Source organism: Pyrus communis, chromosome 15, assembly GCF_041283825.1.
Source record: "Pyrus communis isolate YQ-2024b chromosome 15, ASM4128382v1, whole genome shotgun sequence".
NCBI lineage: Eukaryota > Viridiplantae > Streptophyta > Magnoliopsida > Rosales > Rosaceae > Pyrus > Pyrus communis.
In genome coordinates, this window is record NC_142579.1 from 14,395,464 (window position 1) to 14,421,468 (window position 26,005).

At 38.1% G+C, this 26,005-nt stretch overlaps 1 protein-coding gene across 2 annotated transcripts; it reads left to right on the forward strand.

The window, feature by feature from the left end:
• Positions 1 to 7,904: 7,904 nt before the first annotated feature.
• On the forward strand, positions 7,905 to 11,952 carry LOC148690554 (uncharacterized). 2 transcript variants are annotated; one of them, XM_088686455.1, is made up of 3 exons: positions 7,905 to 8,783; positions 8,844 to 10,497; positions 10,605 to 11,952. In XM_088686455.1, the coding sequence occupies exons 1-2, from the start codon at positions 7,917 to 7,919 to the stop codon at positions 9,141 to 9,143; spliced, it is 1,167 nt and encodes a 388-aa protein (XP_088542581.1). In that variant the 5' UTR covers positions 7,905 to 7,916; the 3' UTR covers positions 9,144 to 10,497; positions 10,605 to 11,952. The 2 variants fall into 2 exon arrangements, with proteins under 2 accessions (XP_088542581.1, XP_088542580.1); XM_088686454.1 differs by having other exon boundaries at positions 7,905 to 10,497.
• Positions 11,953 to 26,005: the final 14,053 nt, after the last annotated feature.

Consider the following 26,005-nt stretch of genomic DNA (forward strand, 5'->3'; position numbering starts at 1 on the left):
AGGGTGAAATGGAGCGGCTATGGGTGAATAAAAATGGAATGGATGCCGAACCCCTTGATGTGTGAAGTGTGACTTGTTTTATAGAAGGGAATGTGGCTCCAACATTCAGATTGGATCTCAATCTGCACAAGTGAGATGGAATAGCATCAAATGAGCTGGAATTGAATGGGTTTCTGAGGTGTTGGTCGCACGGCATGGACAGGGTCTGCAAGTGTGTGGTTTGTTTAATCAAAATGCATGTGTCCTTGCTGCAACAAGTGAGTGGAATCTGCAAAGGTGAATTGTTTGTACAAATTCTGGAAAGGTGAAGAAAGCACACGGCATGGAATGATGGAATGAGTGAATTTCTGGAATAAAGGATGCAAGGAATGGACATGATCTGCAGGTATGTGGTATATTTAATCAAGATGCATGTGGATTTCTGCAAAGATGAAATGGAGAAAGGTAATGGGATGCATAATCTGACTTGCAATCACATGGGAGTGCACGACATGATTGTGTGGAATCTGATTTGGTGCTAGAAGTGCATAAAATGATGGGATGATATGGGAACACACGGCTAAGGTTGTGACATGCATGTGAATGCATGTTTTGGTGTTGGAACCACATAGCTGACTTCAATGATTTTGCCTTCCCATTGATCCAAATTCACACTTGGCTGCACACTAACACCAAATAATGTAAAATGCAACTAGTTTAATCCAAAACAATCACAAAGAAGCCAAATAAGGAAGATATAAATGTATGCAAAATGTGACTTATCAGAAACGCAATTAGAAGTAATCAAATTAAAATGCAAGCATAAACATATATTTCGAATCCCCCCCTAGCCAAGGGGGGGGGGGGTTTAGTTCCTCATACGTACAAAATAAAGAGAATCAAAGAAACACCTAAACATTCCAACAACTCAAACTTGAATTGTATGAACGTTTAGGCACTCTTCTCTTCCATTCCTCATTCGTACAAAACAAAGAGTATTGAAATTAAACATTGAAATCAAAGAAACACCTAAACATTCCAACAACTCAAACTTGAATTGTATGAACGTTTAGGCCCTCTTATCTTCCTCTTCGTTGTGGCACAAGGTCTAAGTATAGGTTGTGTGACGGTGTGAAGTGTTTTGGAGGGATGGGAAGGTTGAATTTCTGGTGGTGTGATGGTGTTTGGATTAGTAGGGAAGGGACGGCACAAGGAAGTGGTGTGAATGGATGATTTTCTGAATATGGAAGAATGAATGTGAATGAATGCAATGGATGCTTATTTATAGGTGAAATGGGGGGAACATGACAGCTAGGAGGGAATGTGGCTGCATGTTTGCATGATTAAAGGATGCATATGGGTTGGAAATGCATGTGCAATGAATATGTGGCTGCAATGCAAGGGGACAACCTGGAAATGAAGGTGAATGTGCACGGCAATGATTCTTTGGTGCTGAAAAATGCATGTGAAAGCATGTGTTGGCTGATTTAAAGAATGTGAGGGAATGATGAAAGGGGAAACATGACAGCTAGGTTGGTTGGTGGCTGCCATGGAGGTGTGGAATGATGATGAATGCTAGGTTGGAAAGGTGTGTATTTGGCTGGAATGAATGGGGAAGCACGGCATGGGTAGAATTTCTGGAATGTTGAATGTGCATGTGAATGATTAGGGTGAATGTGCATGTGCTTTGACAACTAGGTTGAATTAATTAAAGGGAGTGCATGTGGCTTGGTTGGAATGATTGGAATGCAATCTGAAATGGGAGATGGAATGGGATGCACGGCAATGATGGTGTTTTGTGTGAATGATGGCAGATTGTGTTTGCATGTGAATTAGGTTGTGAAATGATGAAGGAAATGCATGTGCACGGCAAGGGGAGTGCATGTGGCTTAGGTTGTGTATTGTGATGCATGTGCAATGAAGTGGAATGGATGTGACTGCAAGGTTTTGTGTTAGGTGATAAGTGGTGATGATAAGTGTATGATATGTGATTATGATAAGTGATAAGTGGTGATGATAAGTGTATGATATGTGATTATGATAAGTGATAAGTGGTGATGATAAGTAATGATATGTGGGAGTGTGGCTGAAATGAAGGAGTGGAATGTTGGAATGTTATGCACGGCTAAGGATATAGGAAAGGTTTAAATGTCCTAAAACTAAAGGGAACAAGGTTCCAACACTTTGGTCTTCAATTAGGTCTTCAATTTCGTCCAACACTTTGGCTCCAAGCATAAGCTATCCATCCTTAGCCCAAAAGTGCTCCAAAAGTCTCCAAAATGCCTCCTTTAGCCCTTTGGACCTACAAACACACGAAAATAGCTTAAAGTACTAAAATAACTAAAGAAACATAACGTAAATGCACGAGAACAAGCCATTTAAGTCGCATGAATATGCTCCTATCAGTAGGTGGTTGTTCTATAGAAGGAAGCAACTTATTAGTCGAAATTGGAATTGAAATTGGACTAGGGGACTTACCTTGGAGCCGTGGCAATGACTCTAGGGCCGCCACGGTCTCAATTACATCATCATCAAAGGCCACGGCATAAGATTGCAAGTGTGTGTCGTGGGGTGCTATGGTCTCAACCATATGATCCTTCACTTCTATGCCGTTTGTGATGACCGTTTCAAGTGCATCTCCATGTAATTGATCAAGGTGTACCGGCGCCAAAGAATCAAGAATATCAATAGAGAAACAAGAGTGATCATCATTGGGAAATTTCATAGTTTCAGAAATATTAAAATCAATCACTTCCCCATCGAATTCCATTGTTAAAGTGCCCTTAAACACATCTATCTTTGTTCGGGCCGTCTTCATGAAGGGCCTCCCAAGAAGAATCGGCAAAGATGGAGCATGGGTGGTCTCTTCCATTTCAAGAACGTAGAAATCCGCCGGAAAGATCAAATTATTCACCTGCACTAAGACATCTTCCAATACGCCCTTTGGATAGGCATTAGATCTATCGGCCAACTGAATAATCACACCATCATTTTTCAATTCACCAAGGTTCATTGAAGCATAAATAGAGTATGGCATGACGTTAATTGAAGCTCCTAAGTCTAACATAGCATGTTCGAACTTAGTTTGGCCAATAATACAAGGAATTGTAAAGCTACCTGGATCTTTGCATTTTGGTGGTAACTTCCTTTGTAAAACAGCGGAAACGTTTTCACTTACCCGTACTACCTCTTTATGTGACGCCCTCTTCCTTGTAGTGCATAATTCCTTCAAGAACTTAGCATACTTGGGCACTTGCTTTATGGCATCTAGGAGCGGGATATTGACTTGAACTTTCCTAAACGTTTCAAGAATGTCCTTCTCATGCTCCTCCTTCTTTGTTTGCAAAAATCTGTGAGGAAAAGGAACATTGGGTGGAATGGGGTTAGAATTAATCGAATTTGAACCCAACTTACCTTTGGTGGACGAATTGGATGGCATGGATGAGTTTTGGTCCCTTTGGGCCTGCGGCAATGGAAGTTGTGTCCTTGCCGTGGGCTTTCCTTCATCCTCCTCTTCATGTTGCAATGTTTCTTCTTCGTTAGGACTTGTTTTGGGTGGTGTGGATGTGGTGCCAACTTCTTTTCCACTCCTCAAAGTGATTGCTTTGGCAGATTCGAACCCTCCCTTTGGATTGACAATGGTTGAGCTTGGAAGCTTGCCTTGGTCTCGGAATTGTCCCACAAACTCCGCAATCTGCCATATTTGCTTCTCTAAGTGATCCACCCTTTTGTCTTGGTTTTGCATTGCTTTGTTTTGATTTTCTTGCCCCTGAGACAAACTAGTAAGTAACTTAAGAATTGTAGCATTATCTAAAGATGTACCTTGATGGTTTTGAGCGGATTGGGATGGTGATGCTCCTTGGCCGTGGGTTTTGGTGTAAAACCCTGGGGGTTGCTTGATGTGATAAATAATAGCACACAAATTAAACCCTCTTTTTGACAATTGTAGTATAGATATAAGTAGGGATCGTTCTAGGCCGAGGATTAGGAGGGATTGCTAATCTAATGAAAATTGACTCAAAGATACAAAAATATGCTTAAAAACACTTAAATAAACTCAAAGACTCTTAACTAAACTTATATGACTCAAAACAAACTTAAAAGACTCTAAACAACACAAAACTATCAAAAAGACTCAAACTAGAATCTAAGACTCAACTTGGACGAAAATAAGTTTGGTTTTGACTCAAAACACTCAAAAACACTAATTAGGACAGATTTGACACAACTAAATAAAGGGGATTGGGTTTTTGACGAATTTAAGATAAAAACAAGTAACTAAAAGACTTGAATAGGATTTGGACGAATTTGGGAAAAACGATGGATGATTAGATAGCTAGAGGATTCTTCTCCACACATGACACACTTGCATACAAATTGATTTCCAGTTGCTTTTCTGATAAACCATGAACCTCAACACCCCAGATTAACCGTGACATCACTAATTAACCCTCAGATTTTCCTTAAGTTATTGGATTGGATGACATCATACGACAACCCAAAGCATTCTTCAAAAGTCCCCTACATGACATCATAATAGAGATACAATCAAAGATCATTACGTTCTATGAAAATCATAAGTATTGACAAAGCACTTGTAACTATGACATCATGATACTCATGCTAGGAATTTACTTAACATGATTGTGAAAACAACCTTAACTACTTGTGAATATAAGTTTGTAACGATTATGTGAAACTCCCTTATATTCTAGCCCCAAATTCATGCATGCAAACTAAGTGTGCACCCTTAATCAACAAACAAGAATAAGTTATCCATCAAACGGTTAAGTAAATTGCATTCACAATTTATGAAATAACAACTGGAATTTATCAATTCACATTGCAAATATAATCATGGTTTCAAAGTCTCCCCTAGCTAAAACAAGTTTAGCTCCTCATGTTTACAAAACAAAGATAATTAATCTTAAACATAAGGTTCCTTATGAAGTTGGACTTAAGGTAGGAAAAGATTAGGATAGGATAAGATAAGATAAGGTTGGATAAGGTTTGGATAAGATAAGGAAATTTGGATAAGGTTCCTTATTTCTTGCTCTTTCCTTATCTTCTTTGCATTTGGACTTCTTTCTCCAGATTTTTAGCCTTTCCTAGCAACTCTTGACTTCAATTTCGTCCATCCACATTGCTCCATAGTTAAGCTATCCAATCCATGCCCAAAACTGCTCCAAATAGCCTCAAAATGCACTTTCTTGCTCCTTTTGCCATTAGGACCTAAAAACATACGAAAATAGCTTAAAAGACTAAAATAGATAGTAATTAAGTAACTAAATGCAAGGAAACAACATAACTAAGTAGCATAAATATGCTCCTATCATTGCTGCCTAAAGCCGCCTTGTTGGTAAGGTTGTTGAGGCTCCCTCCACTTGAAGTTAGGATGGTCTCTCCAACCCGGATTGTATGTATTGGAATATGGATCATTCCTTGACTGATTTTGGCTTGGAAATCCAATGGCGTTTGCACTCTCCCATCCCCCATTCTCAATCAATTGAGGGCACTTTTCCGAAGGATGACCTTGAATAGAACATACGCCACATACAATTGGACCTTGGATTTTCATTCCTTCGGCCATCTGAGACACAAGAGAAGTAAGATTAGCTAATTGAGTTTGAATGTCGGATTGAGAACTTACCTCATGTACTTGTTGCCGTGGGGGGTCTGATAGGAGCATATTTAGGCAACTTACTTAGCTTGTTTTCATGCATTTATGTATTAATTCATAGTTGTTTTAGTCTTTTAAAGTATTTTCGTGTGTTTTAGGTTCTAATGGCAAAGGGAGCAATAAAGTGCATTTTGAGGCTATTTGGAGCATTTTTGGGCATGGATTGGATAGCTTAACCATGGAGCAAAGAGGATGGACGAAATTGAAGACTAGAAGAGTTATGAAAGGCTACAAATCTGGTGGAAGAAGTCCTAATACAATGAAGATAAGGAAGAAGCAAGAAACAAGGAACCTTATCCAACCTTATCTTATCCTATCCTAGAAACCTTATCCTATCCTATCTCTAACATTATCCTATTCTATCCTATCCAAATCAGGTGGGGGCTTAAACCTAGCTAATTAGGGGGAATCAATTACACATTTAAACACCTAATTCAGTTCTAGAACACTTATCCATACCAATGCCGCAAGACACCCCTCCTAGTAGGTTTAGGAATTGAAAACCTTTTCCTACTCTTATATCACATGTCCTAGGCCCTTTAGGTTTAGGAATCTGCCCTAAACCTTCTATTCTAGAAACCTAATCCTATCCCTACATGTGTGCCGCACCTAGCCTTCTAGAACTCCCTAATTCCTAGCCGAAATTCCTATTCCCAATCCCACTTGATTTCTGCCTTGAGTTAACCTTTTTCCAATGGGATTAGGCAATCCTTTTCCTTCACTAAGTGTGCCAAACTAGCCTATATAAACTCCTTGCCGTGCCATTTAATCACGACCACCCTTCACACAACAATCATTCATTCATAAACACAACCATCCTTTGCTGTGACCTTGCAACCACCCATCCATCATTCCCCTACTTCCATACCTCCATCTCAACCTCCATACACCACCATCTACCCTTGCCGCACCACCATACATACCTAAATCCATCCAAAAACCCAGAAAATCATCCACAAACCCACCATAGACCCTTTGCCGTGACTTAGCAAGGAGGAGGAGAAGGAAGACCAAGCCTTGGGCGTTTGTGCATTCGAGTTGGAGTGTTGGACGTTTCTAGGTGTAATCTATCCTTTATTGTTAATGTTTAAATCTATGTTGCTTTGTTTTGTCATGAACATGAGAGGCTAAACTCGTTTTAGCCTAGGGATGCTTTGAAACCATGATTACATTTATAATATGAGTTGATTAAGTCCAGTTGTGATTTCATAAATTGTGAACGCAATTTACTTAACCGTTTGACGGATAACGTATTCTTGTATGTTTATTAGGGAGGCCTACTTAATTTGCATGCTTGAATTTGGGGCTAGAATATTAGGGTGTTTCACATAATCGTCACAAACTAATATTCACAAGTAGTTAAGGTTGTTTTCACAATCATGTTAAGTAAATTCTTGGCATAAGTTTCATGCAATTTATAGTAACGAGTGCTTTGTCAATGCTTATGGTTTTCAAAGAACTTAATGATTCTTGCTTGTATCTCTATTATGCAATTCATGTAGGGAACTTGTGGGGAATGCTTTGGGTTGTCGTATGCAATCATCCAATTCAATAACGTGAGGAAAATCTGAGGGTTAATTAGTGCAATTCACGGTTAATCTGGGGTGTTGCGGTTCATGGTTTATCGGAAAAGCAACTGGAAATCAATTTATGTTAGAAAGTATCATGTGTGGAGAAGTATCCCTTGGCTATCCCATCATCCATTAGTTTTTCTTATTTTCGTCCAAAATCTGTTTTAAAGTTTTAAGTCACTTGTTTTCTTTTAAATTCGTCCAAAATCAAAACCCCCTTTCTTATTTGTTCCAAATCTGTCCAAAAGAGTCTTTTTGAGTCTTTAGAGTCAAAACCAAGTGTATTTTCGTCCAAATTAAGTCCTAGAGTCTAAATTGAGTCTTTTTGGTTGTTTTTGGTTGTTTTGAGTCTTTAAAGTTTGTTTTGAGTCATATAAGTTAGTAAGAGTCTTGTGAGTCTATTTAAAGTGTTTTAAAACATATTTTTACATCTTTGTGTCAATTTTCATTAGATTAGCAATCCCTCATAATCCCCGGCCTAGAACGATCCCTACTTATATCTATACTACAATTGTCAAAAAGAGGGTTTAATTTGAGTGCTATCTTTTATCACATCAAATTTTTTGGCGCCGTTGCCGGGGATTAGCAATTTTGCTAATCCCCCGTTGTTTCTTTTTGTTTCTTTTTGTTTTCTTTTTGTTTTAGCTACTGACCTAGTTTCTTTTCTTGTTTGTAGGTACTAGTTTATGACTCGTAGTTCTCAACCTGTTAGTGCAAACATCTTGGATTTTGACGACGATTTTGAGCGCACTTTGAGGAAGAAGAAGAAGAACCCAGAATCTAGTACGGCTCCCAACCTTGAGGAGGAGGAAGAGCCAACGCCAAGGGAGGAAGAAGAACCCACGGCACAAGAGGAAGAAACCATGGCAGTGGACAACCGTACAATCAAGGAGCTTTCCGCTTCGGGAATGGCCAATGCCGCACCCTTGTGCATCCAATACCCAAGGGCGGCTCAAGACAAGACCGACGAAATTGAATTGAAGTCAAGCTTGTTGCACCACATTCCAAAGTTCCATGGACTGTCCATGGAGGATCCCAACAAGCATTTGAAGGAGTTCGAGGTGGTGTGTTCGAGCATGACTCCAGTTAACGTTGATGGTAGCATTTTGAAGATGAAGGCTTTCCCGTTCTCACTTTTGGAGAAGGCCAAGGATTGGTTATACGAGTTACCACCCGGAACTGTCACCTCTTGGGAGAGCATGAAGAGGGCGTTTCTTGAAAAGTTCTTTCCTACTTCAAGAGTCATTCTCTTGAGAAAGAAGATTAGCGGAATTCAACAAAGTCAAGGGGAGTCTTTTCCAACATACTATGAGCGTTTTAAAACCCTTGTTGCATCATGTCCTCAACATCAAATGAAGGAGGAGCTTCTACTTCAATACTTCTATGAAGGTCTTCTTCCCATTGAAAGGCAAATGCTTGATGCTTCGGCGGGAGGAGCGTTGGTGGATAAAACCCCTATGGCAGCCAAGAACCTCATAGCAAACCGAGCTCTCAATGCACAACAATACGAAGGAATTGGGCAAAGGGACCCCCCACGGCAACAAGTGAATGAGGTAAGTTCTCAATCCGACCTTCAAACTCAAATAGCTAATCTTACTTCTCTTGTGTCTCAGATGGCCGAAGGAATGAAGATCCAAAGTCCAATTGTATGTGGCGTATGTTCTATTCAAGGTCATCCTTCGGAAAAGTGCCCTCAATTGATTGAGAATGGGGGATGGGAGAGTGCAAACGCCATTGGATTTCCAAGCCAAAATCAACCAAGGAATGATCCATATTCCAATACATACAATCCGGGTTGGAGAGACCATCCAAACTTCAAGTGGAGGGAGCCTCAACAACCTTACCAACAAGGAGGCTTTAGGCAGCAACCCCCGGGGTTTTACACCAACACCCACGGCCAAGACCAAACCTAACCCCAATCCGCCCAAAACCATCAAGGTACGTCTTTAGATAATGCTACGATTCTTAAGTTACTTACTAGTTTGTCTCAGGGGCAAGAAAATCAAAACAAAGTATTGCAAAACCAAGAAAAGGTATTGCAAAACCACGAAAAGGCAATGCAAAACCAAGACAAAAGGATGGACCACTTAGAGAAGCAAATAGGGCAGATTGCGGAGTTTGTGGGACAATTCCGAGACCAAGGCAAGCTCCCAAGCTCAACCATTGTCAATCCAAAGGGAGGGTTCGAAACGGCCAACGCAATCACCTTGAGGAGTGGAAAAGAAGTTGGCACTACATCCACACCATCCAAAACAAGTCCTAATGAAGACGAGACGTTGCAACATGAAGAGGAGGCTGCAAACAAGCCCACGGCAAGGACACAATCCCCTTTGCCGCAAGCACCTAAGGACACTACTTCATCCAATGAATCCCATTCGGCCACCAAAGGTAAGTTGGGTTCAAATTTGATTAATTCTAACCCCGTTCCACCCAATGTTCCTTTTCCTCACAGATTTTTGCAAACAAAGAAGGAGGAGGATGAAAAAGACATCCTAGAGACGTTTAGGAAGGTGCATGTCAATATCCCGCTCCTAGATGCAATAAAGCAAATTCCGAAGTACGCTAAGTTTTTAAGGAAGATTTGTACAACAAGGAAACGGATTCGGGAGAAAGAGGTGGTACATGTAAGTGAGAATGTCTCTGCAATGTTGCAAAGAAAGCTGCCACCTAAATGCAAAAATCCAGGTAGTTTCACTATCCCTTGTGTAATTGGTAATACAAGGTTTGAACATGCTATGCTAGATTTAGGTGCATCAATTAATGTCATGCCATACTCTGTTTATGCATCTATGAATCTAGGAGAGCTTAAAAATGATGGTGTTATTATTCAATTAGCCGATCGATCTAATGCATACCCAAGAGGAGTTTTGGAAGATGTTTTGGTGCAGGTAGACCACTTGATTTTTCCTGCAGATTTCTATGTGCTTGACATGGAGGATTCAACCCACTCTCCACCATCGCCACTCTTACTCGGACGACCTTTCATGAAAACAGCCCACACCAAGATTGACGTGGCCAAGGGAGCCTTAACTATGGAGTTTGGTGGTGATACGATTAACTTTAAAGTTTCTGAATCCATTGAGAATCCTAATGAAGTTCGTTCTTGTTTTGCCATTGGTACAATTAAAAATATAGGGCAGGAACGTTCAACACCTATCAAGAAGGATGCGTCTAGAACCACCATCGAGGAAGGAATTGGAGGGAAGCACAAGAAGCACGCCATTGCCCTACAAACACCCAATCTGGCCGTACCTAAGGATACAATTGGCGAGATGGTGGCTGCCCTAGGGGCATTGCCACAACATCCTAGTAAGTCTCCAATCCCAATTCCAATTCCCATTTCAACTAATCGGTTGTTACCTTCTTTGGTGCAGGTTCCAAATCGATTTCAAGGTGGTGGGAGCATTTACATGGACTTCCGGAACCAAAATACCACCATTAGGGAAGATCACTATCCCCTCCCATTCATAGAGCCATATTACGAAAGTGTTGAAGGGCAAGTTGTGGAGGACATTCCACTCCATGCCGTGGGCTCCAAGTGAGGATAAGAAGAACGTTCGTCCGGCTGCACGACGTTAAAGCAAGCGCTTCTTGGGAGGCAACCCATGCATTCAACGAGAGAGGAAGTGGGCAATTCACCAATTCAAGCTATAAAATCAGATTTGCGTTCCTCAATCTCTATCTCTTTATTATTTTTATTTTGTCATGTTAGTTCATTTATATTGTTTGTTTGGATGTGCGTCTTTGTGTGAAACATTGAGGACAATGTTTGATTTAAGTGTGGGGGGGGTAAACAAAGTGTTTTTCATGCAAATTCGTGGGATTTTATCACCTATCACTTATAATGTTGTTTCACACTGTTTTTAAGTGTTTTTAGAGTGTTTTGGAGTGTTTTTATGTCTTTTGATCAGAAAATCCGAAAAATTTACAAAAAAAATTACAAAATAGTTTTGAAAAACCCAAAAAGAGTTGTTTTTAAGTTGTTTTTGTGTGTTTGTTTGTGTCTTAGGTCACCTTCCAACACAATGATGAGGATTTGGTTTTTAATTGCATGACTATTAAAGAATGTTGTAAACATGGCTGGAAGTGATTTGTGCTTTGGTTTATGCTTGGTTATGGTTATAGCTTATGAATTCACATGTAATCACAAAAGGAAAAAATCAGTTTTTGTAACATGCTTGAAGGAAGAAACTCAAACTAACACTACAACCCTGAGAGACTTGAGCCTATAACGTTCTTTGGAGAGTATAATCTGTGATTTCTTGTTTTCTAAAGTCGTTGCATGATCTCATCATTCTTTGCTTGGTTGCTACTTAGAATGCATTTCATTATAGTTCCAAATACTAGAACTCATGCCCATTTCATTCAAAGCATGGTATTGATTGCATAACATACAATAAGATGAAGTTGTTAGTCAAGCCAGAGCCAAAAAGCCTACCCCTTTCCATATGTAGTGTAGGATTAACCCTCTTGAGCCTTTTCAAAGCCTATTTTCTTTGTTAGCCACATTATCCTCACCTAGCCTAGATTAGGACTTTCCATACCTTTGTTCTTAAAAGGATAGTAAAGCACGACTTAGGGTGAACTCCTTTGGTCAATTTATGGCAGAAAACAAGTGTGGGGGAAGATGATAGGGCACGAGTGGAAAAAAAAAAAAAAAAAAAAAAAAAAAAAAGAAGAAAAGAAGAGAAATTCGTGGAAAAATCAAAAGAAAATAGAAAAGTGTTGAAAAGAAAGAAAAAGAGTTGAAAAATAAGTGAGAATGAACTCACAAGTGTTGGTTGTTGAAGGAAGGGTCCAAAAGAGTGAATTTGACCCTAAATGTTGCATGAATCTTCCCTTGTGTGTACAAATTGATTTCGGCCATTTGAAGAGAGTTTAAGTGTCAAATTCATTACTTTGCTTACTATTGCTTTAAGAACTTTTGTTATCCTTACCTTTCTTTGTTAGCCAATACCTAAGCCTCCTTACAACCCTCAACTTCTATCTTGATGTTATGTATTCAATATGTGGAGTTTGAATTTGGTATGAGCATATGGAATCACTGGTTCTCGTTCTAAGTAGTAGCATTCCATTCATGAGATCATATTCATGTCATTGTCGTAAATCCAGAAAATGCTTTCTTTGATATAACATATGTGAGTGTTAGTCTTCATATTTACATCAATCTTCTCACATATAACTAGTGTAGGGTGTGAAGTTAGAAAATCTGTGTGAAAATAGAGTGCATTCTAGTGAGGAATTGAGGGAATTCTCTAAGGCATGTTACTACATTCAAAACATTGTTTTAATTGATTCTATGTGAACTAATAAGTGGTAACTATGATTAAGTGTTTGTTGAAGTATAAAGAAAGCTAAAAACCGTGGGAATGATGTTCAATAATGTGTCATGTTCGTTGGAAATCCCTGAGGCAATTGTTGGAAGGCTTAGATTGTGTTTAGTTTGTTTTATTTATTTCGTTTTGCTCGAGGACTAGCAAAAGCTAAGTGTGGGGGAATTTGATAGGAGCATATTTAGGCGACTTACTTAGCTTGTTTTCATGCATTTATGTATTAATTCATAGTTGTTTTAGTCTTTTAAAGTATTTTCGTGTGTTTTTAGGTTCTAATGGCAAATGGAGCAATAAAGTGCATTTTAAGGCTATTTGGAGCATTTTTGGGCATGGATTGGATAGCTTAACCATGGAGCAAAGAGGATGGACGAAATTGAAGACTATAAGAGTTAGGAAAGGCTACAAATCTGGTGGAAGAAGTCCTAATACAATGAAGATAAGGAAGAAGCAAGAAACAAGGAACCTTATCCAACCTTATCTTATCCTATCCTAGAAACCTTATCCTATCCTATCTCTAACATTATCCTATTCTATCCTATCCAAATCAGGTGGGGGCTTAAACCTAGCTAATTAGGGGGAATCAATTACACAGTTAAACACCTAATTCAGTTCTACAACACTTATCCATACCAATGCCGCAAGACACCCCTCCTAGTAGGTTTAGGAATTGAAAACCTTTTCCTACTCTTATATCACATGTCCTAGGCCCTTTAGGTTTAGGAATCTGCCCTAAACCTTCTATTCTAGAAACCTAATCCTATCCCTACATGTGTGCCGCACCTAGCCTTCTAGAACTCCCTAATTCCTAGCCGAAATTCCTATTCCCAATCCCACTTGATTTCTGCCTTGAGTTAACCTTTTTCCAATGGGATTAGGCAATCCTTTTCCTTCACTAAGTGTGCCAAACTAGCCTATATAAACTCCTTGCCGTGCCATTTAATCACGACCACCCTTCACACAACAATCATTCATTCATAAACACAACCATCCTTTGCCGTGACCTTGCAACCACCCATCCATCATTCCCCTACTTCCATACCTCCATCTCAACCTCCATACACCACCATCTACCCTTGCCGCACCACCATACATACCTAAATCCATCCAAAAACCCAGAAAATCATCCACAAACCCACCATAGACCCTTTGCCGTGACTTAGCAAGGAGGAGGAGAAGGAAGACCAAGCCTTGGGCGTTTGTGCATTCGAGTTGGAGTGTTGGACGTTTCTAGGTGTAATCTATCCTTTATTGTTAATGTTTAAATCTATGTTGCTTTGTTTTGTCATGAACATGAGAGGCTAAACTCGTTTTAGCCTAGGGATGCTTTGAAACCATGATTACATTTATAATATGAGTTGATTAAGTCCAGTTGTGATTTCATAAATTGTGAACGCAATTTACTTAACCGTTTGACGGATAACGTATTCTTGTATGTTTATTAGGGAGGCCTACTTAATTTGCATGCTTGAATTTGGGGCTAGAATATTAGGGTGTTTCACATAATCGTCACAAACTAATATTCACAAGTAGTTAAGGTTGTTTTCACAATCATGTTAAGTAAATTCTTGGCATAAGTTTCATGCAATTTATAGTAACGAGTGCTTCGTCAATGCTTATGGTTTTCAAAGAACTTAATGATTCTTGCTTGTATCTCTATTATGCAATTCATGTAGGGAACTTGTGGGGAATGCTTTGGGTTGTCGTATGCAATCATCCAATTCAATAACGTGAGGAAAATCTGAGGGTTAATTAGTGCAATTCACGGTTAATCTGGGGTGTTGAGGTTCATGGTTTATCGGAAAAGCAACTGGAAATCAATTTATGTTAGAAAGTATCATGTGTGGAGAAGTATCCCTTTGCTATCCCATCATCCATTAGTTTTTCTTATTTTCGTCCAAAATCTGTTTTAAAGTTTTAAGTCACTTGTTTTCTTTTAAATTTGTCCAAAATCAAAACCCCCTTTCTTATTTGTTCCAAATCTATCCAAAAGAGTCTTTTTGAGTCTTTAGAGTCAAAACCAAGTGTATTTTCGTCCAAATTAAGTCCTAGAGTCTAAATTGAGTCTTTTTGGTTGTTTTTGGTTGTTTTGAGTCTTTAAAGTTTGTTTTGAGTCATATAAGTTAGTAAGAGTCTTGTGAGTCTATTTAAAGTGTTTTAAAACATATTTTTACATCTTTGAGTCAATTTTCATTAGATTAGCAATCCCTCCTAATCCCCGGCTTAGAACGATCCCTACTTATATCTATACTACAATTGTCAAAAAGAGGGTTTAATTTGAGTGCTATCTTTTATCACATCAGGGTCCCTTTGCCCAATTCCTTCGTATTGTTGTGCATTGAGAGCCCGGTTTGCAATGAGATTCTTGGCTGCCATGGGAGTTTTATCCACCAACGCACCTCCCGCCGAAGCATCAAGCATTTGCCTTTCAATAGGAACAAGACCTTCATAGAAGTATTGAAGTAGAAGCTCCTCCTTCATTTGATGTTGAGGACATGACGCAACAAGGGCTTTAAAACGCTCGTAGTATGTTGGAAAAGAGTCCCCTTGACTTTGTTGGATTCCGCTAATCTTCTTTCTCAAGAGAATGACTCATGAAGTAGGAAAGAACTTTTCAAGAAACGCCCTCTTCATGCTCTCCCAAGAAGTGACCGTTCCGGGTGCTAACTCGTATAACCAATCCTTGGCCTTCTCCAAAAGTGAGAACGGGAAAGCCTTCATCTTCAAAATACTACTATCAACGTTAATTGGAGTCATGCTCGAACACACCACCTCGAACTCCTTCAAATGCTTGTTGGGATCCTCCATGGACAGTCCATGGAACTTTGGAATGTGGTGCAACAAACTTGACTTCAATTCAAATTCGTCGGTCTTGTCTTGAGCCGCCCTTGGGTATTGGATGCACAAGGGTGCGGCATTGTCCATTCCCGAAGCGGAAAGCTCCTTGATTGTACGGTTGTCCGCTGCCATCGTGTGGACCTCTTCTTCCTCCCTTGCCGTGGGTTCTCCTTCTTCCTCAAAATTGGAAGCCGAACTAGAACTTGTTGGGTGAAGTTCTGAGTTCTTCTTTGATGTGAAAATTAACTTGACACACAAATTAAACCCTATTTGTGACAATTGTAGTAGAGATGTAAGTAGGGATCGTTCTAGACCGGGGATTAACTAGGGATGCTAATCTATGTAAATAAGACTCAAAAACACTAAACAAGACTCTATGGACTCAAAACTAACTTTAGACACTTAAAACAGCAACCAATACTCAAAAAGACTCACTTTTAGACTCAATAAAGGTTTTGGACGAAAATAGGACTTGACTAGACTCAAAAGACTCAAGGAAAACAAGTTTTGACTCAAATATGAAGACTAAATAACATGGGGATTGTTTTTGACGAATTTTAGACTCAAAACAAAAACTTTATAGAAAACACTTCTGAAAAACGAATTTAAGTAAAATGAATGGGTGGAAGGCTAGTTAGAGGGTCCTTCTCCACACATGATATATGCATACAAACCAATGTCCAGTTACTACTCCTTTAGACTATGAATGACAACGCCCCAAATTAGTTGCATCGCACAACTAACCCTCAAGTTTTCTTTATTTCATTGAATTGAATGAAAACGCATTACAACCAAATTATCTTTTTCAAGTTCTTTATATGAGATGCATAACAAAGATACATATCAAAAGTCATTAAGTTTTGTGAAAACTATAAGCGTTGACAAGGCACTCATCACTATGAAACGCATGAGATTCGTACCAAGGATTTACTTAACGCGATTGTGACTAGCAACCTCCACTACTTTTGAATATAAGTGAATAACAATTATGTGAAACCCCCCTATACTCTAGCATCAAGTTTATGCATGCAAATTAAGTGTTAACCCCCAACCCACATACATAAACCAGTTTTAATAACTTAGATAAGCAAATCACATTCATGCCTTAAGAAATAATAACCGGACGTAATCAATTCATATAAAACATATAATCATGGCTTCAAATTCTCCTCTAACTAAAAAGAAGTTAGTTCCTCATGTTCGCAAAACAAAGATAATTAAATTTAAACATTGAACTAAGACTAAGGATAGAAAGTGATGCGAGTTATATAAGCACACAAATTAAAACCCTCTTTTGACAATTGTAGTATTTGAATAAGTAGGGATCGTTCTAAACCGGGGATTAGGAGGGATTGCTAAATCACTTGGAAACTGACTCAAAAACGTAAAACAAAGGTTAAAACACTAAACTAGACTCAAAGAATGCAAAACTAAACAATAAAAACACTAAAACAAACCAAAAGACTCAAAACAGCCCCAAAACACTCAAAACTACCTTAAAAACACTTTCTGGGCAGTTTTGAGCACTTTGACTAATGTGGACGAATTTGGGTAATAAATTGAATCAAAATACTTAGAAACACAAACTAAGACACTTTCTAACTAAATTGAACACTAAAGTAAAGGGGGATTAATGTGAGAATTATACGCACACAAATTAAACCCTCTTTTTATCAATTGTAGTGAAGAATGTAAGTAGGGATCGTTCTGGACCGGGGATTAGGAGGGATTGTTAATCACTTGGATTTGACTCAAAAACGTAAAAACACAATATAAAACACCAAACTAGACCCAAAGAATGCAAAACTAAAGTTTAAAACACTAAGACAAACCAAAAGACTCAGAACAGCAAGAAAACACTCAAAACTGCCTTAAAACTACTTTCTGAGCAGTTTTGAGCACTAGAGAAGAATTTGGACGAAAATAGTTATAACTTGACTCAAGATACTTTAAAAACACAAACTAAATTGATTTCTAACTAATTTGACACTCCAAGTAAAGGGGGATTTTGATTTTGACGAATTTGAAAACAAAACTTAAAACTTTGTAAAACGAACTGATTTTAAAACGAATTTGGATTTAATGAATGGAATGAAGGCTAGCTAAGGGGTTCATCTCCACACATGCCATACTTGCACTCAAAACGATTTCTAATTGCTTTTCAATAAACCACGAATTCTCAACGCCCCAGATTAACCGTGAATTGCACTAATTTTAACCCTCAGATTTTCCTAACGTTATTGAATTGGATGATTGCATACGACAACCCAAAGCATTCCCCACAAGTTCCCTACATGAATTGCATAATAGAGATACAAGCAAGAATCATTAAGTTCTTTGAAAACCATAAGCATTGACGAAGCACTCGTTACTATGAATTGCATGAAACTTATGCCAAGAATTTACTTAACGCAATTGAGATCATCAACTTTTACTACTTGTGAATATAAGTTTGTAACGATTAGGTGAAACTTCCTTATATCGTAGCATTAGATTTATGCATGATAATTAAGCGTGCACTCTCAACCAACACACACAAATCAGTTTAATTCAAATAGATAAGTGAATTGAATTCACAGCTTATGAAACGCAATTAGAGGTAATCAAATCATATAGCAAGCATGATCATGGTTTCGAATCGGGGGGTTTAGTTCCTCATACGTACAAGACAAAGAAAAGTAAATTTAACCATTGAAATCAAAGGAGAGGAAACACCTAAAAATTCCAGCAACTCGAACTTGAATTGCATGAACGTCCAAGCCCTCTTCTCCTCCTCTTTGTTGCGGCACAAGGTCTAAGGACAGGTTTTGGGTGGTATTTGTATGGAGGAATGGATGTGTGATGGTAGGGTAGTGTTTAGGAGGGATGGGGAGTGCGGCAAGGTGGGAAAATATGGAGAATGGTGAAGGATGGTTGCGGCAAAGGGTTGGGAATGTATTTCTGGCGAATTTTTGAATGTGGAAGAGTGAATGATGATCCATTGGTGCGGCAAGGGGGTCTATTTATAGTGCAAAATCCCTCACAATCAGCAAGGAAAAGGACTAAGTATTTGAAGATGACAAGGAAATCAAAACCCATCAGGAATAGGCCATCAAGAAGGTAGGAAACCCCAAAGGAAAAGGAATAGAGGCGCCAGATTTTTAGGGTTCTAGAAACAAAGTGTTTTGTGGCAGAAATTGGCACTTCTAGAAGGATTTGAGGTGCCACCTTTGTAGGAGATAAGATAAGGTTTCTAGAATCATGATTTAAGTGCCAGATTTGTAGGGAAAAAGAGATAAGGGTGCGGCACCTTCTTAGGGATAATGCTAGGGCTTCTAGAAAGCCTAAAAACTAAGGGGAGTTGGATAAAACCCACGGCAAAGATAGGATAGGGCATCTAAGGCTTCTAGAAACCCTCCAAGATAAGGTAAAGTGCATGGCATCCCTATAGGATTAGGATAAGGTGTCCTAAAGTGTTTAGGACTCCTCTTTGTGGCTGAAAACCTTGTGCATTAGGATTAGGAAAGCTAATCCTTCTTCATCTTGGAATTCTTCTCCTTCTTGGACTTGGAAAACTTCTTTGTTGCTGCAACTTGAGGCCATTGGGATTTAACTTTCCTACATCAAGTAGGAAACCTTGCTCAAGTACGAATCATCATCTTCAAATCTTCAATTTCGTCCATCCTCTTGGCTCCAAGCATATGATATCCATTCCAAGCTCTAATTTGCTCCAAAAGGCTCCAAAATGCATCCTTTTGCATACTTTGCCCTTAAATCCTGAAAATACATAAAACTAGCTTAAAAGACTACTTTACTAAGGAAAAACACTATAAATGCACAAGAACAAGCTAAACTAAGGTGCATAAATATGCCCCTATCAAATTCCCCCACACTTAGCTTTTGCTAGTCCTCGAGCAAAACAAAACGAAAACAAACAAACAAAACGACACTAAACAAGTAAAACACAACCTAAACCTTCCAACAATCATCTCAGGGATTTCCAATGCACATGACATGTTAAAAATCATTATTCCCACAGATTTTAGCCATCTTTACACTCGAGCACATGCTTAATCATAGTCACTACTTACTAGTTCACAAATAACCACTTAAAACGATGTTTTGAATGTAGTAACATGCCTTAGAGAATATCCTCAATTCCTTACAAGATATGCACTCTATTTTCACTCAGATTTTCTAACTACACACCCTACACTTAGTTATATGTGAGAAGATTGATGTAAATATAAAAACGAATGCTCACATATATGTATAACAAAGAACGCAATTTCCGGAGTTAATAACATGTTTAGATATGATCTCATGAATGGAACGCTACTACTTAGATGTGAGAACCAGTGACACCATATGCTCAAACCAAATTCAAACTCCACAAATTGAAACACACAACACTCAAGATTAAAGTCAAGGGTTGTAACGGGGCTTGGGGAGTTGGCTAACAACGAAAGGATAGGGAAAACAAACGTTCTTTAAAGCAATAGTAAGCAACATAATGAAATTGAACTTAGAATTCCCCTTAGAATGCCGAAATCAACTTTTAAACTCAAAGGGAAGGTTCAAGCAATCAATTAGGGCCGAATTCAATGTTTTGGACCCTTCCTTCAACAAACAACACTTGAGAACACTTTTTCACATCTTTTCAACTCCTTTTTCATTCTTTTCACAACTTTTCTATTTTTTCTTCTTATTTTCCACGAAATTTTTTTCCTTTTTTTTTTTTTTTTTTTCTTTTCTTTTCTTTTCCGTGCCTCATTCAAGACTTTGGCACACCCATATATCAAGAATCCTTCCCCCACACTTGTTTTCTGCAATGCAATGATCAAAAGGAATTCATCTTGAGTTATGCTTTTACTATGCTTCAAGAACAAAGGTATGGGTGGTCCTACTCTAGGCTAGGTGAGGATAATTGTGGGTTAACAAAGAAAGTAGGCTACACAAGGCTCAACGGGGTTAAATCCTACAAAACAAATGAAATAGGGAAATATGGCAATTTGGCTATGGTGGTCACTACACAACTTCATCTTGAATATGTGTTATGCAAATCAATAACATGCTTTGAATGAATTGGGCATGAGTTCTAGTGTTTGGAACTAAATGATGAAACGCCTTCTAAGTAGCAACCAAGCAAAGAATAATGAGATCATGCAATGACTTTTAGAAAACAACAATGCACAGATTATTAACTCTCCAAATAAACGTTTAGGCTCAAGTCTCACAAGGTTGTAGCGTTAGTTTGAGTTCCTTCCTTCAAGCATGTTACAAAAACTGATTTTTTTCTTTTATGATTGCATGTGAATTCATAAATTATAACCACAACCAAGCATGAACCAAAGAGTAAATCAAACTTTCATCCATGTTTACAACTCTCTTTAATAGTCATGCCATTACAAACCGAATCCTCATCATTGTGTTGGAAGGTACCCTAAGACACAAAAACAACTCTTTTTGGGTTTTTTGAAACAATTTTTCAAATTTTTATGGGATCTTCGAATTTTTAAGTCAAAACACACTAAAACAGTTTAAAAACACTTAAAAACAGCAAGAAACAACAATAGAAGTTATGGTGGATAAAACCCTACGAATTTGCATCAAAACACTTTAGTTACCCCCCCCCCCCACACTTAAATCAAACATTGTCCTCAATGTTTCAAGCATAGACTCACACAATTAACAAACAAACAAACAAAACAATAACTAAACAACCTAACATGGCAGAAACGAAATAGCAACAAAGAGAAGAGTTTAGGAACGCAAATCTGGAATTGGAGTACTTTCTAGGTCTTCCTTTGTTGAATGCATGGGTTGCCTCCCAAGTAGCGCTTGCTTTAACGTCGTACAGCCGGACGAAGAACCCAATCACTCCAGATTGGAGCCCACGGCATCCAAGGGGGTGTCATCCACGATGTGCTCCACAAAGTTCTCATAATAGAGCTTCAAACGATGCCCGTTCACCTTAAATTCATGTCCCGTTTTCAAGCTTTGGATTTGGACTGCATGATGTGATATATAATAGCACACAAATTAAACCCTCTTTTTGACAATTGTAGTATAGATATAAGTAGGGATCGTTCTAGGCCGGGGATTAGGAGGGATTGCTAATCTACTCTAAACTGACTCAAAAACATAAAACTAAACTTAAAAACACTTAAATAAACTCAAAAGACTCTTATCTAAACTTATATGACTCAAAACAACACAAAACAATAAAAAAGACTCAAACTAGACTCTAGGACTCAATTTGGACGAAAATAGAATTGGTTTTGACTCAAAATACTAAAAAACACACAATAGCTCAGATTCTAACCTAATTGACACTTAAAACAAAGGGGGGTTTTGGTTTTGACGAATTTGAATTAAAACAAAACAGAAACTAAACTTAGACAAAGTTATGAACGAATTTGGGTATATGGATGGGTGATTAGCTAGCTAGAGGGTTCCTCTCCACACATGACACATTTGAACACAAATTGATTTCCAGTTGCCTTTCGATAAACCATGAACCTCAACACCCCAAATTAACTGTGACATCACTAATTAACCCTCAGATTTTCCTTAAGTTATTGGATTGGATGACATCATACGACAACCCAAAGCATTCTTCAAAAGTCCCCTACATGACATCATAATAGAGATACAATCAAAGATCATTACGTTCTATGAAAATCATAAGTATTGACAAAGCACTTGTAACTATGACATCATGATACTCATGCTAGGAATTTACTTAACATGATTGTGAAAACAACCTTAACTACTTGTGAATATAAGTTTGTAACGATTATGTGAAACTCCCTTATATTCTAGCCCCAAATTCATGCATGCAAACTAAGTGTGCACCCTTAATCAACAAACAAGAATAAGTTATCCATCAAACGGTTAAGTAAATTGCATTCACAATTTATGAAATAACAACTGGAATTAATCAATTCATATTGCAAATATAATCATGGTTTCAAAGTCTCCCCTAGCTAAAACAAGTTTAGCTCCTCATGTTTACAACAAAATAAAGAGAATATAAATTAAACATTGAAAACAAAGATAGAATACACCTAGAAACACTCCAGGTGACTCCTCCTTCCTTCCTTGCTGCCAACAATGGGGATTTGTGTGAATTTAGGCTCTTGAGGTGTGGTGGATGGTGTGGTGTGAATTTGTGGTAGAGGGTGGTGGTTTTTGAGTGTTGTGGCATCAAGTATTTATAGGGTGAAGGGGAGGCACGAATTTGGGCTGAAAAGGAGAGGAATTAGGACTCCAAATCACCAAAGAACAAGGATACTTTCAATTAGATTCCAAGGAGGACAAGGAATGGTCCTTGTGGCAGATTCTAGAACTTCTAGAAGGGTTACATGTGGCATAAACTTAATGCACGAAAATAGGGCTTCTAGAACTTGAAATAGGTGTTTAAATGTGTAACTAATCCCCTCTAATTAGCTAGATTTAAGTCCTAACTTGATTTGGATAGGGTACGATAGGATAATGTTAGAGTTAGGAAAGGATAAGGTTGGTTAGGATAGGATAAGATAAGGTTGGATAAGGTTCCTTATTTCCTGCTATTTCCTTATCTTCTTTACATTGGGACTTCTTTCTCCAGATTTGTAGCCTTTCCTAGCCCTTCTTGACTTCAATTTCTTCCATCCTCTTTGCTCCATGGTTAAGCTATCCAATCCATGCCCAAAACTGCTCCATTTAGCTTCAAAATGCCCTTTCTTACTCCTTTTGCCATTAGGACCTAAAAACATACGAAAATAGCATAAAAGACTAAAATAAATAGTAATTAACTCGCTAAATGAAAGGAAACAACATAACTAAGTAGCATAAATATGCTCCTATCACTGCACCATGAACAAAAACATTAGTAATAACAAACGGTCCAATCCACTTGGAACGTAACTTACCGGGAAACAAACGTAAATGGGAATTGAACAATAGCACTTTCTGCCCAATGGAGAAGGATTTCCCACGGATCATGTTGTGATGCGAGAATTACTTGACACTCAAATTAAACCCTCGTTTGACAATTGTAGTAGAATGGATAAGTGAGGGATCGTTCTAGACCGGGGATTAGGAGGGCTTGCTAAAACCTTCTAAATTGACTTAAAAACATAAAAACTAAATTAAAATACTCTTAACAAGACTACTATGACTCAGAATGGCTTTGAAAAACTCAAATTGTCTAAAACAATCAAATTGACTCAAATAGAAGCTAGAACTTGATTTAGACGAATTTGCAATTGTTTATGACTCCAAAAGCTTAAAGATACAAAAATAAAACAAATACGAATGATTAAGACTTAACAAAATAGGGGGGGGAAATTGTGGTTGGACGATATTAAATTAAAAAGACAGAATATAATTAAAGGCAAAATGTAAATATGAATGTGATAAAAATATGGATGATGGAATAGCCAAGGGGTTCTTCTCCACACATGTTACCCTTGCAAACAAAATTGATTCTCAGTTGGTCTTTCGATAAGTTGTGAAACTCAATGCTCCAAGTTAATTAGATCCGCTTAGATTAACTTTCAGATTTCCCTAAATTCGTTGGATTGAATGGAATACGCATTACAACCAAATTATTCTTAATCAAAGTCCCTAACTATGGAATACGCATGATAGAGACATTTAACCAAGATCATTAAGTTCAACGGAAATCATAAACATCGACGAGGCATTCGTTACTATGGAATACGCATGAAACTTATGCCAAGAATTCGTTTAACGCGATTGTTTATAAGCAACCTCTACTACTTGTGAATATAAGTTCATAACGATTAGGTGAAATTCACTTATATTCTAGCGTCATATTTATGCATGAAAATTAAGCTTGCAATCTCAATGAACATACATAAATAAGTTATCAATCAAACAGTTAAACGAATTGAATCCACAACTTATGAAATTCCAACCAAACGTAATCAATTCAAAATGCAAATATAAACATAGTTTCGAATCACCCCCTAGCTAAAGGGGGTTTAGTTCCTCATAACTTTGAAATCAAAGAAACACCTAAACATTCCAACAACTCAAACGTGAATTGTATGAACGTTTAGGCACTCTTCTCTTCCCTTCTCATACGTACAAAACAAAGAGAATTAAATTTAAACTTTGAAATCAAAGAAACACCTAAACATTCCAACAATTCAAACTTGAATTGTATGAACGTTTAAGCACTCTTTTCTTCCTCGTTGTTGTAGCACAAGGTCTAAGGTGAGCTTTGGGGATTATGTGAAGTGTTTTGGAGGGATGGGAAGTGGTTGGATAGTGGCTGCAATGAAGGAGAAAAAACTGCACAGAAAATGGAAGTGTTTGTAACTGAAAATGTGTATGGAAGAGTGAATGAATTTTGAGGAGTGTTGGATGCTTATTTATAGGTGAAATGGGGGAACAAAAGAGGGAATATTGCAGCTAGGAGGGGATGAATGATTATGGGTGCATGTGTTTGGAATAATGAAGGGGGAATGTATGTAATAAAACAACTAGGAAAAGTTATGGAAAGCTGGAAATGGGAGTGGGAACTCACGGCATTGTTGGGTTGTTTATGGGAGAATAAATGTATGATAATGGCTAAATAATTAAAGGGAATGAATGGGAGTGACACTAGGTTGGTTATGCATGTGAATGCAAGGAGGAAAGCTGAAAATGCAAGGGAAGCTCACGGCACAATGTTGTTTTGCTTCTTGAAATGCATGTGAATGCATTTGAGTGTAATATGAAAAGAATGACTAATTAATGTATGTAGGGTTGATATGCATGTGAATTAGGTTGGAAAGAGGTGGAAGTGGAATGTTATGCAATGATAATGTCTTGTAAAGATGCTAATAAATAATGCATGTAGGGTTAGCTAGGTTGGCTTTGTTTGGGTGCATGTATGTTAATGGTGGTTTTGCATGTGAATTGATGGATTGTTTTTGATGGAATGGATGGTTCTTTGCATGGCTATAAGGGATAGAATAAGAGAGAATGGGCTAGGCCCTTTGTTTTATGTCCAAAGTGAAAATAAGGCCTTCAAATTCGTCCAAACTTTGGCTCCATGGATAAGCTATCCAATCCATGCCCAAAAATGCTCCAAATGGCCTCAAAATGCACTTTCTTGCTCCCTAAGCCCTTAGAACCTGAAAACACACAAAAGAAGCATAAAGAACTAAAATAACTAAAGAAACATAACGTAAATGTACGAGAACAAGCCATTTAAGTCGCATGAATATGCTCCTATCAAATACCCCCACACTTAGCTTTTGCTAGTCCTCGAGCAAAACAGAATAAAAACAAATAAACAAAACGACACTAAACACGTAAAACACAACCTAAACCTTCCAACAACCGTCTTAGGGATTTCCAATGCACATGACACGTTAAAAATCATCATTCCCACAGATTTTAGTCATCTTCACACTTAAGTACATTCTTAATCATAGTCACCATATACTAGTTCACAATTAAGCATTTAAAACCATGTTTTGAATGTAGTAACATGCCTTAGAGAATTTGCTCAATTCCTTACAAGATATGCACTCGATTTTTACTCAGATTTTCTAACTACACACCCTAATCTAGTCATATGTGAGAAGATTGATGTAAACATGAAAACGAACACTCACATATATGTA

What these genes read in the sequence shown, in the direction of transcription:
- LOC148690554 (XM_088686454.1), top strand. Translation starts at nt 7,917, where the DNA reads ATGACTCGTAGTTCTCAACCTGTTAGTGCAAACATCTTGGATTTTGAC.